This window comes from Kogia breviceps, chromosome 12 (assembly GCF_026419965.1).
Source record: "Kogia breviceps isolate mKogBre1 chromosome 12, mKogBre1 haplotype 1, whole genome shotgun sequence".
In the NCBI taxonomy this organism is placed as follows: domain Eukaryota; kingdom Metazoa; phylum Chordata; class Mammalia; order Artiodactyla; family Physeteridae; genus Kogia; species Kogia breviceps.
Genome location: NC_081321.1, coordinates 73,560,405 through 73,573,050, shown reverse-complemented (window position 1 = coordinate 73,573,050; position 12,646 = coordinate 73,560,405). Strand labels below are relative to the sequence as shown.

Below are 12,646 nucleotides of genomic sequence, written 5' to 3'. Positions count from 1 at the left end.
GTCAGATTTCAGGGCATACTTACTATCTATAATAGTGGTTCTCCAGACCAGCAGCATCAGTATCACCATCGCCTGAGAAGTTTTTCGAAATGTAAATTCTTGCGTCCTGCCCTGCATCTACTGAATTGCTGGGGATCAGAGGTCACCAGCAGTCTGTGTATTAAAGAGCCCTTCAGGTGATTCTCATGCAGGCTGAGGTTTGAGAACCACTCATTCCTAGTTAGGACAACCTTTCCAGAGACAAGGGCCTCATCAATGTTGGGAACAAGATGAGTCCAACTGATTTGACCATAAAGCAAAAATGTCTATAGTGAACTTCAAGTAATCTGTGTTTGGGATCATTCACATTAAAATTTTATCATATCTTCTGCTTAATTAAATACTCTGGCATATACAAATAATCTGTGCTGGAACTGACAGTTATCGAAAGAGTAATTGTCTTACAGCCCCAGGGAGGGGGATGAATCACCAGTTTACAGCAACTGTCCTGCTTTGGGCTGACATATTTCTTTATAAACTAAAGACTGTGGGGGAAAAGGAGCTGTACTGGGGGCTAGGATAAGGAAACTGGGTGGTTTTTTTTTCACACTTTTACTAAGCCAGACTGCTATCGTGTGGTTTCATCATTTTATTTGAATAGTGAAATTACGAGATAGGAGAGAAACAAACAAACAAAAAAGAACCTTGTAAATACATGCAAATAAATTGATCTCATGCTCACTAACTAAAAACAGATGGAAACAGTTATGGTCAGGATTACAGTGCCACCCAGTCCCTCTCCACTGACTCCCTTGACAATTTCAAGACAAAGAAGAAGCAGTGAAAAATGAGAACAAGCCACCAGAGGTGGCACTGTGGTGGGAACAAGAGTCAACATCAGAGAAATTAAGGCATTACATTACATAACAGTACATTTCAGGAGTGAGGTAGTGATTAACAGTAACAACGGTTGCCAGTAGTAGGTCAGATGTGAGGGACTAAATGTGTCTGTTAGATTTAGGAACAAGAGAGGTCAGCGGTCACCTTGAAGAGTAGTTTTGGTGCAGCACAGAAGCTGCTGGTTTGAAATGGGGTGATCTGTGAGTAGGAGATAAAATAGAAATGGCAAATTTAAGAGAGGATGGTAGCTAGATATGGGATGGAGGATTTTCTTACCAATCTGCCTTTACAGGTAAGATTTTTATCTCTTAATTCTTTAGATCTAATTGCTAACTTTATTACCATATTGATTTGGCATAATTTTAATTTAACATGAGTAATCCTAACAAATTATTTCTCAAATAAATATATCATTTCTTCTAGGCTTTATGAAGTATTGAAACTCAGCATTGTTGCTTTGCATAGCCTTGAGAGTCTAGGACCCAGTTAAGAACCACTGCCATGTTGCAGTCATTATATAATTTATTTGGAAATCTGAATTACCTTTAACTTACATTGTCTGAAAGAATTTAAAGGAGAGTTTGTATATTTGCATACCAAAGTGGTTTGAAAACTCCTTGAAGGCTATGACTTTCTCTTAACAAACTAAACACACCTAGCATATTATTTTAAACATAGCATTAGGAGTTTTGTTTTGCTCTGCTGTTTGAATTGGCGTTGATTACTAATGTAAAACCTGTTTTTCAAATTGATTTTTAGCTAAGGTTCAAACAGGAATGTTTCCATTCAGTAAACATTGAGCACCTACTATATTCCTGACAGTGCTGGGGTTAAAAATAAATGGCACAAATCCTGCCTTGAGTTCACAGTTCATTGGGGAAGACAGAGAGGTAAACATATCATTGCAGCTGTGTGTGATAACAAAATTGAGTTATTTGTAGTGAGGTGGATGGACCTAGAGTCTCATGCAGAGTGAAGTAAGTCAGAAAGAGGAAAACAAATACCTTATGCTAACACATATATATGGAATCTAAAAAAAAAAATGGTTCTGATGAACCTAGGGGCAGGACAGGAATAAAGACACACGTATAGAATGGACTTGAGGACACAGGGAGAGGGAAGGGTAAGCTGGGATGAAGTGAGAGAGTGGCATGGACATATATACACTACCAAATGTAGAATAGATAACTAGTGGGAAGCAGCTGCATAGCACAGGGAGATCAGCTCGGTGCTCTGTGACCACCTAGAGGGGTGGGATAGGGAGGGTGGGAGGCAGATGCAAGAGGGAGGAGATATGGGGATATATGTATGCATATAGCTGATTCACTTTGTTGTACAGCAGAAACTAACACACCATGTAAAGCAATTATACTCCGATAAAGATGTTAAAAAAACAAAAAGCTGTAATAGAAGAACAAGTTAGTGCCTCCACTATTCTAATCTATTTGCTTCCCACCCTGAGAGATTTGCTAAAGTGGTCATTCTGAATTTATCACTGGCAGCATCTGTAACTTGCCCTTGAAAGTATTGTACTTAGTCTCTGTCTCTGAAAGAGTCTAGTGGATTAGTAACTTACTGAGGGGAGTAGGACTAATTTTTGTCAACAGAGACACAGCCATGGTATTCATGAATTTTTTTGAGACTAATCAGGTATTGTAGTCTGTGTTAATTTTCTGCTTATCCGTTCTATGAAACAAGTCCTCTTTGGTGAACTTAATCTTAGGTAAATATATCATTCTTTTTTTTTTCTTTTTTTTTTTTTTTTGCGGTACACGGGCCTCTCACTGCTGCGGCCTCTCCCGTTGCGGACGCGCAGGCTCAGCGGCCACGGCTCACGAGCCCAGCTGCTCCGCGGCATGTGGGATATTCCTGGACCAGGGCACGAACCCATGTCCCCTGCATCGGCAGGCGGACTCTCAACCACTGCACCAACAGGGAAGCCCAAATGTATCATTCTTTACTCACCTGATGTAAACTACTTTTCTAAACAAGCTTTATACGCTGTTTTACGCAAGCGTGTATGTTTTCTTTAAGCCCCTTAAAACTTGATTAATGCGAGTTCAGAGTAACATTAAAATTAAGTAATCGCTTGGTTCATCAGAGTGTTTTAATGGAATAATTTGAATATAAAAAAATTTGGTAAAAGAAATTTCCCACCACAGGTGTCTACTCTTTGATATGTATGATATTAGACCATCTGCTCTTTCCTCCATTACAGTCAATTATTACATGCTAGTACTTATATATTCAGTAATTTACAGTACATTTTTGTCATTTCTTATTAAAATTGCTTTAATTTTTTAAAGACTAAATTTTAGGGTATGAGTTAGGTATAAGATTTTATTTCCTGCAGAAGGTGACTATAAAGTTGAAAGAGCATAGTACCTCTTGCTTAAGATATGAAGATCAGAGATAAATAAGGCATGGTTTTTGTCTTTAAATAAATGTTCAGTATAACAGGCCTAAATTTAGGCATAGTTATACAGTCCAGATTCCCTCAGGGAACATTTAAGGGGGCGAGTTTCAGGTTGTTCACTGACTGAGGGTTACTGCTAGTATCTGGTGGGGCTGGTGAGGCTGGATTTCTTAATTTATGAGCTAGCACTCGCTGTCAATAACATGCCAATAGCAGCTACAGTGAGAAACAGCTATAAAGATGTTATCCCTCTTCTCACGGCTACTTGTCTACAGAGGAATTTGAATTAATTTTTATGTTTAAAAAGAAAGCTAAGAAAATGGAGATTTTGTGAGTGTTCTGTTTTGAAAGGCTGCAGTCAAAAACTTTTACCCTTTTGTCAATCAAATGGTGTGTCTAATAGCTAGGGTGTCAGTACCCATTTTGAAGTACAATGCCAGTTATTTCCCCATGGTAGCCCTCCTTAAAACCTGTATGTTGTTACGATTTAGCCCATGATTTAAATTTTGATCTTTAACTCTTCTTTTTAATGATTTTTGTGAGCATTTAATGCTTGCTTTCTTTTATTCTTTTTGGAAGTAGATGATGATGAGTGTTTGGTTTCATTTGGTATAAAATGAACAATTGGATTTGATCTTCAACATCCCTTTCAGCTGTTAAAGTTTATGGTTTTTCCTTTGTAATCATTTTTTAGCAGAATGCTGGCTTTTTAAAATTTGTATATTGTTGGTATTTTACTTTGATTTAGAAACTTCTACAATTTTTCTAAGTGAATGAAAATAAACTGTCTTTATCTTTAGAGGATTTCCCCCCCAAAACCCCAGATCCATATTTTATGTTCCCATAGAACCAGTCATGGACTAAGAACCTTTGTAAATACTGTTTTTTTTTAATTTTTAAACATTTACTGAGATATGTAATAGGCCTAGTAAATAGAAATTTGACTTAACACTTAAATTATTTCAGTGTATGAATGAAAATTTGAAGATATTTTATTTTACCTTAAGAGAATTGTTTGAATTTTCTTGGGAAAGAATATATGAAATCAGAAGTAACTTAATGTACTGAAGTAGTTACCGAATCTATAAACATTAGAAAATTAAAGAGTAAGGTTTAGGACTATAACATTTTCTGCAAGTTTTGAAATTTCATCCCCAATTGGGAGTGATTTGAAAAAAATCAAGATTACTTAGGAATCTTTAGTTGACTCAAAGGACACTTTAAGAGATTAATGAAAGTTTAAATGAAAGGATTGGTTTCTAACAAGTAAATTACTTTTGATTTATAACCAGTTTGTGTAAATTCAGGGTTGAAATTAATCAAACGTCTTTCCTAAGCTTATGAACACAATTAGCAGATCTTCAAATTAGGTGGTATGTTTCATACACTATATTAAAGAAAAAGAATGAGTTTTCTTGTCCTGGGGTATGTTCTCTTTGAAGTAATCTTGCCTAAAAGGAATCTTGATTTTTAAAAGCTGAACAGCTTAAGATCAATGGGGAATGGAGTGCTGGACAGGAAGTTGTGTACATGTATAAAGCATGCTTATTGCATCAGGACTTACGGTGTTACCTTTTGAATCAGGAATGGATTTTTAAAGACTAGAGTCATCACCAAAAGGGCATGGGCTGTCTTCAAGTGTTGAACTCTCTTCCATACATTCTTTTAGCTCTATCAACTTCAAGCGTAGGGAGTCTAACAGACTGAGGGACCCTTTATTGGTCAGGGTTCTCCAGAGAAAAAGAACCAATAAGAAATCTATCCATATAGTGATTTATTATGAGGAATTTGCTCAGGCAGTTACAGAGACTGAGAAGTCCTGCTGTCTGCCATCTACAAACTAAAGACCCAGGAAAGCTGGTGTTTTAGATCAGTCTGAAGTCCTGAGAACCAGGGAAGTCAGTGGGTAATTCCCAGTATGAGGGCAGGGGAAGACTGGACAGTCAGGCAGGGAGGGGTGTGTACGACTTAGCATTTCTTCACTTTGTTTTATTTGGGCACTCATTGGATTCGATGATGCCCACCCACATTGTGAAGGGCAATCTGCTTTACTTAGTCTACCCATTCAAATGCTAATCTTACCTAGAAACACCCCTGTCAGAAATAATGTTTAGCCAAATATCTGAGCATCTAGTGATCTAGTCAGGTTGACATAAAATTAACCGTTATAGATCCATTCCAGTTTGGGATAACTTGTTACTAAGTTCTGCCTCAGCCCAAAATCTACCTCTCTAACTTTCTTTCATTTCATTCTAGTTGTGCCCTCCACTACTCCACAGAATATATCTAGTCACTATTCTACACTAAAATTTCAAATGTTTCATGCTGTCACTTATATGTGGAATCTAAAATACAACACAAATGAACAGATCTATGAAACAGACAGACTCACAGACATAGCAAACAGGCTTGTGGTTGCCAAGGGGGAGGGGGGTGGGGGAGGGAAGGATGGGAAGTTTGGGATTCGCAGATGCAAACTATTATATATAGTACGGGTAAACAACAAGGTCCTACTGTATAGGACAGGGAACTATATTCAATATCCTGTGATAAACCATAATGGAAACGAATATGAAAAAGAATTTATGTATAACTGAATCATTTTGTTATACAGCAGAAATTAACACAACGCTATAAATCAACAATACTTCAACGAAATTTTTTTTTTAATTTCAAATGTTTGAAAATAGCTATCATGAAATATTCGTCCCCCAGACTGAATTTCTTCCACTACTTCAGTGGACTGATTTTCTGACATCTTCAACGTTCTCTTTATTATTACTATTATTGTTATGTGTTTTTTTTTGTGGTATGCGGGCCTCCCACTGTTGTGGCCTCTCCCGCGGTGGAGCGCAGGCTCCGGACGCGCAGGCTCAGCGGCCCCAGCCATTCTGCGGCACGTGGGATCCTCCCGGACCGGGGCACGAACCAGTGTCCCCTGCATCGGCAGGCGGACTCTCAACCACTGTGCCACCAGGGAAGCCCTCTTTATTATTTTTTACACTATGTTTCTCATGGTAATTCAGACCTGAGGAATGTGAAATCTGGTAAGCCTGTTGTCTATAATACAAATAAAAGTTGGTGCCTCTCTTGTTCACCAGTCTGTTTGATGTATTCAGTCATCAATGCTTTATCTGTATAGCAGAGCTTCACTTAGACTGTCATCAGGATTCTCTTTTCCTCTAGGTTTAGAAATATAGTAAAAATAGCTAACATGTATTTACGATTTACTGTGTGTCAGGCTAATTTCACACTGTTTTACATATATTCACACATTTAGTGAGGTGTGGTGTTATTATGTCTGTGTTTTACAGATGATCCTGTAACATTTAGATGTGTTTGTCCAAGGCAAAGTAGAATCGGTCTATTAAACTCCCTTTTGTTAGTTGTTACACTCCTGTCATTGCTGCCTAAGACAGCTTGAGAGTGGGAGGGGAAAGCACTTACATTAATTAACATCAAGCTAAGGCATTCAGAGATTTGAGTAAACTGAACCTTTGTCTTTGAATATATACTATTGTATTTCTTGTATGTTGTGTTTGTACAGTTACGTTTTTGGAATTAAATGTAGAAGACCATACTTTTGTACCAATTGAAGTTAGCTTCCCATTCCCACCTGTCTCTGATTCCGATTCTGTCATCTAACATACTTGCTGACTTACCTAGCTTCAAGTCATCTACAGATTGGAGAAACATAACTTCTATATTTTCACATCACTGAAAAGTTTAGAGCAGTCAGGAATTAGGAACCCAGTAATGCATTTAAAAACACCTTTCAGGTTGTTCCTCTTATTCTAATACACTTAGTTATAGTAGCATATATTTTCTTGCCTGCAGGAATCTTGTGTTACTACATAATATTAATAATCATTTTTTAAATTTATTTATTTATTTATTTTTGGCCGTGTCGGGTCTTCATTGCTGCGCGCGGGCTTTCTCTAGTCGTGGCGAGTGGGGGCTACTCTTCACTGCGGTGTGCAGGCTTCTCATTGTGGTGGCTTCTCTTGTTGCAGAGCATGGGCCCTAGGTGCACAGGCTTCAGTAGTTGAGGCACGCGGGCTCAGTAGTTGTGGCTTGTGGGCTGTAGAGCGCAGACTCAGTAGTTGTGGAGCACGGGCTTAGTTGCTCCATGGCATGTGAGATCTTCCTGGACCAAGGCTCGAACCTGTGTCCCCTGCATTGGTAGGCGGGTTCTTAACTACTGCGCCACCAGGGAAGTCCCTAATAATCATTTTTAGAGCTCCATATTTCATCCAACTCCATATTTCATCCCCAAATTTACTTAACTCTTCCACTATATTTCTTGTAGTTTTTCTAATGTGTGATATTTTTGTTGTTGTTATCATTGTTGAGTTTAAATAATATCTATACAACCATTCCACAATCTATAAGTCAAGTGACCTTGTGAAAGAAGGGATTGAATTGTAATATTAACAAAACTGTCTCTTTATGAGCTTCACTCAGTACTAAGACCTCATAGTCATCTTTTTGTTTTCTTTTGGGGGCCTGCCCGTTCACAGTAAAGCTTATGTGTCAGTTGGAATCCATCTTATTCTTCTTTTTGAAGACTGTAACTATTTTTGCCCCATTCTAGTCTTAAACCACCTCTGTCTTTTTATGTATTCCCTCAAAGATTATCAATAGTGGTTGGGTCAGAGACGGCATCTCGGGATTCTGGGATAAATTATGTAGGCCTATGTAGATTAGGTATGTGTTTTCCTTAAAATCCCCTCTTGTGGAGCCTGAGCTTCCACTTAACATTTCTTCTTTAACTTTTCAAATGGAAGGTCAGAATCTTTTAGTGAATGATGAGAAGCAAAGTAGATGTTCTCCTGTGTTGAACCTCAATCCCAAATAGCATGTCTCTTAATTGTCATGTTGTAGCTAACAAATGAAAAGCAAAACTTTTTTGTTTGTTGTCTTTGGCATTTTTGTCAATTCACTAGTTAGGTGAGTAAAAGAGTGAAGAGTTGGCGGAGAGGAAAAGAGGGGGAGAGGCTATAGATGATCTAGAAATAGACAACAGCCCGATTTATCATTTGTAGGTAATCAGTAATTCAGGTAGTCCACTTTTGGAAAGAGGCTCATTTGCATTTGGTGGTTTTCCCTGGACCTCTCTTTCTTTAAACAGTGGGGGGACTGAACATGGTCGGTAATCATGTACTTATCAAAACCTTATGGGTTGCAAGGTCATAGAAAATCCCCAAAAGGAATTTATTGAAAAATTAATGAAAAGATCATGGATAGGACAGACTTTAGGCATTGATCAACCAAAGGGCTCAAATGATCTAGCACTGACAGACATATGTCCTCCCTCCATCCCTTTTAGATCCTTTCTCAGAGGCTTTCCACATCTCAGATTTTTTTTTTTTTTTTTTTGCGGTATGCGGGCCTCTCACTGTTGTGGCCTCTCCCGTTGCGGAGCACAGGCTCCGGACGCGCAGGCCTAGCGGCCATGGCTCACGGGCTTAGTTGCTCCGCGGCATGTGGGATCTTCCCAGACCAGGGCACGAACCCGTGTCTCCTACATCGGCAGGCGGATTCTCAACCACTGCGCCACCAGGGAAGCCCTACATCTCAGATTTAAGTTCAGTAACAAGAAACAAGTCTCTGTTCCAGAGTCACAGCAGATGCCTTGTTGTCACCTATGTATTGGTCTTTGTTGAGCCACATGCACATTACTGAACCCATCATCCTTATGGTCAGGGGAATGTCTGGATATGGGGATGGACCACAGTGAGAGTTGGGGAAGGGGCAGATCCCCAAACAAAAAATGAGGCCATTGCTGAGAAATGGGGGAGAAGGATGAGCTGATGAGGCAGATAACAAATATCCACTATAATGTCTATTGAATTCTGTTTTTATTATATAAATTGGTACATTTGGTGTTGTTTGTTTTTTAACCTACAAAATTTTCCATTTCAACCTAATAAACATGAAGACTTAGAGACAGTATAGTAGAAGAAGCATGGCTTTTGAGTTGCAAACAGAGATTTCAGATCCTAGCTCTGTTATGTATCCTTATTGTTGAGAAATTTAAGGGCACCCAATAAATAACACTCTTCTCTCCTGCTTGAATTCTGTGAAGAGAAAAGACAAATACTGGCACATAGGAATAAAAACATTAGTTTTATTACTGACAAAAGCTGAAATGAAAGTTTTTGTGTGACAACAATGAAGTTCTAATATTGAATCCAGAACTAAACCGTTATTTATCCGCGCCCCACCCCCGGCACTTTGAACAATAGGCTTTTTTACCTGGGGGTCTGCCCCTAATAACTCAGACCAGAATGGATGAGTCCTGCAGACATCAGGCTCGCAAAGAACACAGGGAGGTGAGGAAGCTATGTATGTCTAGTTGTTCTCCGAAAATCTGTCAAGCAGCTCATTTCGCCTCAGTGGTAATGGGTGGGGTAGGAGGTCAGAAATTGTTGAGGAAAATTCCTCTTTGTGGAAACCAGAGGAATGATGCCTTACATGCCTCCAACACATAGACTAATGAATCTTAATTATTTTATCTCTTCAGTAAATAATAATAATTTATTTTAGGGTTGGTATGGTGTTCAGATACCAAGAAATTTGGGGTATGAAAGCTCAGAATATCAAATAAACCACCCTCTTCAGTTTTTGAAGTTGGGTTATTATAATAATTGATGTGTGAGTAGGAACCCACTTTGCCTAGGAGATGGGTAAAATTAGTAATAATTGGGCCAGCAGAAGGACTTGTGAAGCGGGAGGAAGCAGGCAATGAAAGAAAATGTCTTACAGAGTTCTTAACAATCATATCCTTGTAAATTTAAGCCAAGGCAAGCAAACTTTCCCTCCACTAGCCATCATCAACCAGCTGGTATAAATTCAGTTTTTAGCCCGTTCTCCTGTCCAGTGGTTCTCACACTGTACTCTCTGAACTAATAACATCAGTATCACCTGAGAATCTGTTAGGAAAGCAAATTCTGGAGCCCACCCATATCCTACTGAAACCCTGAAAGTGGGGCCCAGCAATCTGTATTTTAACAAGTCCTCTAGGCAATTTTGATGGATATTTAATAACCACATACCGTGATTTGCAAACATCCCCATAACAGTTTCATAGCTGGATATTAATTGTACTTGCAAGTAATCTTTTCTAGTTCCTCATCCTTAAGCATTTATTAAATATGGGATATTTTGGGGAGGGAGAGAGGTTGAATAGGTAAAATAGAGCTTAGGCTTGAATGCCAAACAGATAAGAACATGTGTTTTCATCCTATAGTTTTAGATACAGGGACATGATAACTGTTTAAAAGACTAACTAGCAGCAAAATGTAGAAGGGATTCGTTGTAGGAGATAATAAAATGAGAGAAACTCCAGGGGGTAGTGATTATAATTTGTGTAGGGGGACTCGAAGATCAGGAAGAAAAGGGGATCTGTAGAAGAGGCTTTTCAAAGGAAGAGTTAATTGAACTCAGTTCACTGAAAGCTGGGGTGGACAGAATCAAAGATGATTTAAGATCTCAAGCCCAGATGATTAAGATAATGATAGTTGGGAAGGGAGCTTTCTAATTAGGGAATAAAGTGAATCCATTGTTGGGCATGTTAACTTTGAGGTCATACTTTAAAGGACATATATTGAGAAGGAAGAGTTGAGAGCTCATTTTTAGGTGGTTTAGAGTAAGAGGAGAACTTGAAAGTACATTTGTCCCTTGGTATTGGCAGGAGATTGGTTCTAGGACAACCCCCCGCCCCCCCACCCCAAGCCCCTACAGGATACCAAAATCTGCGGATGCTCACGTCCCTTACTGTCGGCCCTCTATCTGTGGGTTCCACGTTTGCAGATTCAACCAAGAATTGTGAAGAAAATTAAAATAATGCATTCATTCATTCTTGAAATGCTTATTGAATGTCGACCATGGGTCTGGCTCAGTTCTAGGTTCTCAGGATATAGAAATGGACTGACCCATGCCCTGTATGCAGAACTAGTATTGTAGGTGGAGGGAGACAACAAATAAGGAAATAAATGAACAAGATAATTTCAGATAATACTAAGGGCCAGCAAAGAAAAGAAAATAGAGTAACAGTAAAGAGTGACTAAGGGGTAGAGAATTTCTTTAGATAGAGAGTCAACGAAGACCTGAGGTGGTGACATGTGACAGATATCAGTTGAAAAATGTGAGACATGTGAAAGATAGTTTTAGGAAGCCAAAAGTTGCTGGCATCACAGAGTGGCCAAGGAGAGTCGCAGGAAACCATATGAGAAGTTCATTGTGCTTTTTGCCCTTTCAGGGACTCTCCCATATGAAAGGTTTGGAGAGACAGGGTAGTGTATTTGAAGGGACATGGGCTTAGAGGCATCCCAGCTCATTCATATCAGGCATCTGTGGGCTGTGTAGAAACCCCTCAATTTCTCTGAGGCTTATTCTCCATAGAGTAAGGAGCAATAACACCTCATGGGATTAAATTGTGATGATTAAATGAGAGAATGAATTTAAAGCAACTAATGTAGTGCTTAATGATAACTATTAATAATCCCTAACAGTCATGTGAAATATAGTTTCATTTAATAATGGTGAAAACTAATGTCTCTTGATATACAATTTTATTTAGAAGTTATACTTTAACCTTTTATCATGCGAAACATTTTAAGGGCATGAAACTACAGTAAAAAATATTTTTGCAATTAAATGATATACTTTGATAAACTACCTGATGACACTTAGAAAGTATGCTTATATGCATAATACTCTCATATGGATTTTACTAATTTTAAATATTTTCTTCTTACAGATGTGTACATCTCATGACTGATAGGAAGAAACTAGTCATGGGCCAAAGGTCAAGATACTTCCTTGGGAAATGCTGCTGATGCTCCTTTACAAAGTCATACAATGAGTGTTTGGTTTAAGAAAGATTTTCATATTTAAAAGATTTTCATCTTGGATATATATCAAGTGAAAATTAGAGTCTTTTGGGAAACATTTTCCTCCTGTTAAATTATACTTGTAATGGGCGACATGGCAAACAACTCGGTTGCATATGGTGGCGTAAAAAACTCTTTGAAGGAAGCTAATCATGATGGAGACTTTGGAATTACTCTCGCAGAGCTGCGGGCTCTCATGGAGCTCAGGTCTACAGATGCATTACGAAAAATACAGGAAAGCTATGGAGATGTCTATGGAATTTGCGCCAGATTAAAAACATCTCCCAATGAAGGTGAGTTTTATTACATTCATTTTTAGTACTTTGGCGAGTTCTGTAATTGGCTCATAAATAAGCATGCTTAGATTGTCTTGGCTGTTGTTTGATTATGCCATATTTTTCGTGGCATTAAAGATTGGTGTAAAGTAACTTTAGATCAAAAAAAGTGTTGCAAA

The 12,646-nt window shown here is 38.5% G+C and overlaps 1 protein-coding gene across 4 annotated transcripts in view; it reads left to right on the top strand.

Moving 5' to 3' along the window:
- The first annotated feature begins 12,059 nt into the window (after window positions 1–12,059).
- Window positions 12,060–12,646, top strand: part of ATP2B1 (ATPase plasma membrane Ca2+ transporting 1) — a 74,619-nt gene continuing 74,032 nt past the window's right edge. For all 4 annotated transcript variants that reach the window (XM_059080663.2, XM_059080659.2, XM_067009850.1 and 1 more), the window contains exon 1: window positions 12,060–12,485. In XM_059080663.2, coding sequence (XP_058936646.1) covers window positions 12,278–12,485 — 208 coding nt within the window. In that variant the 5' untranslated portion in view covers window positions 12,060–12,277. The remainder of the gene's footprint in view (window positions 12,486–12,646) is intronic.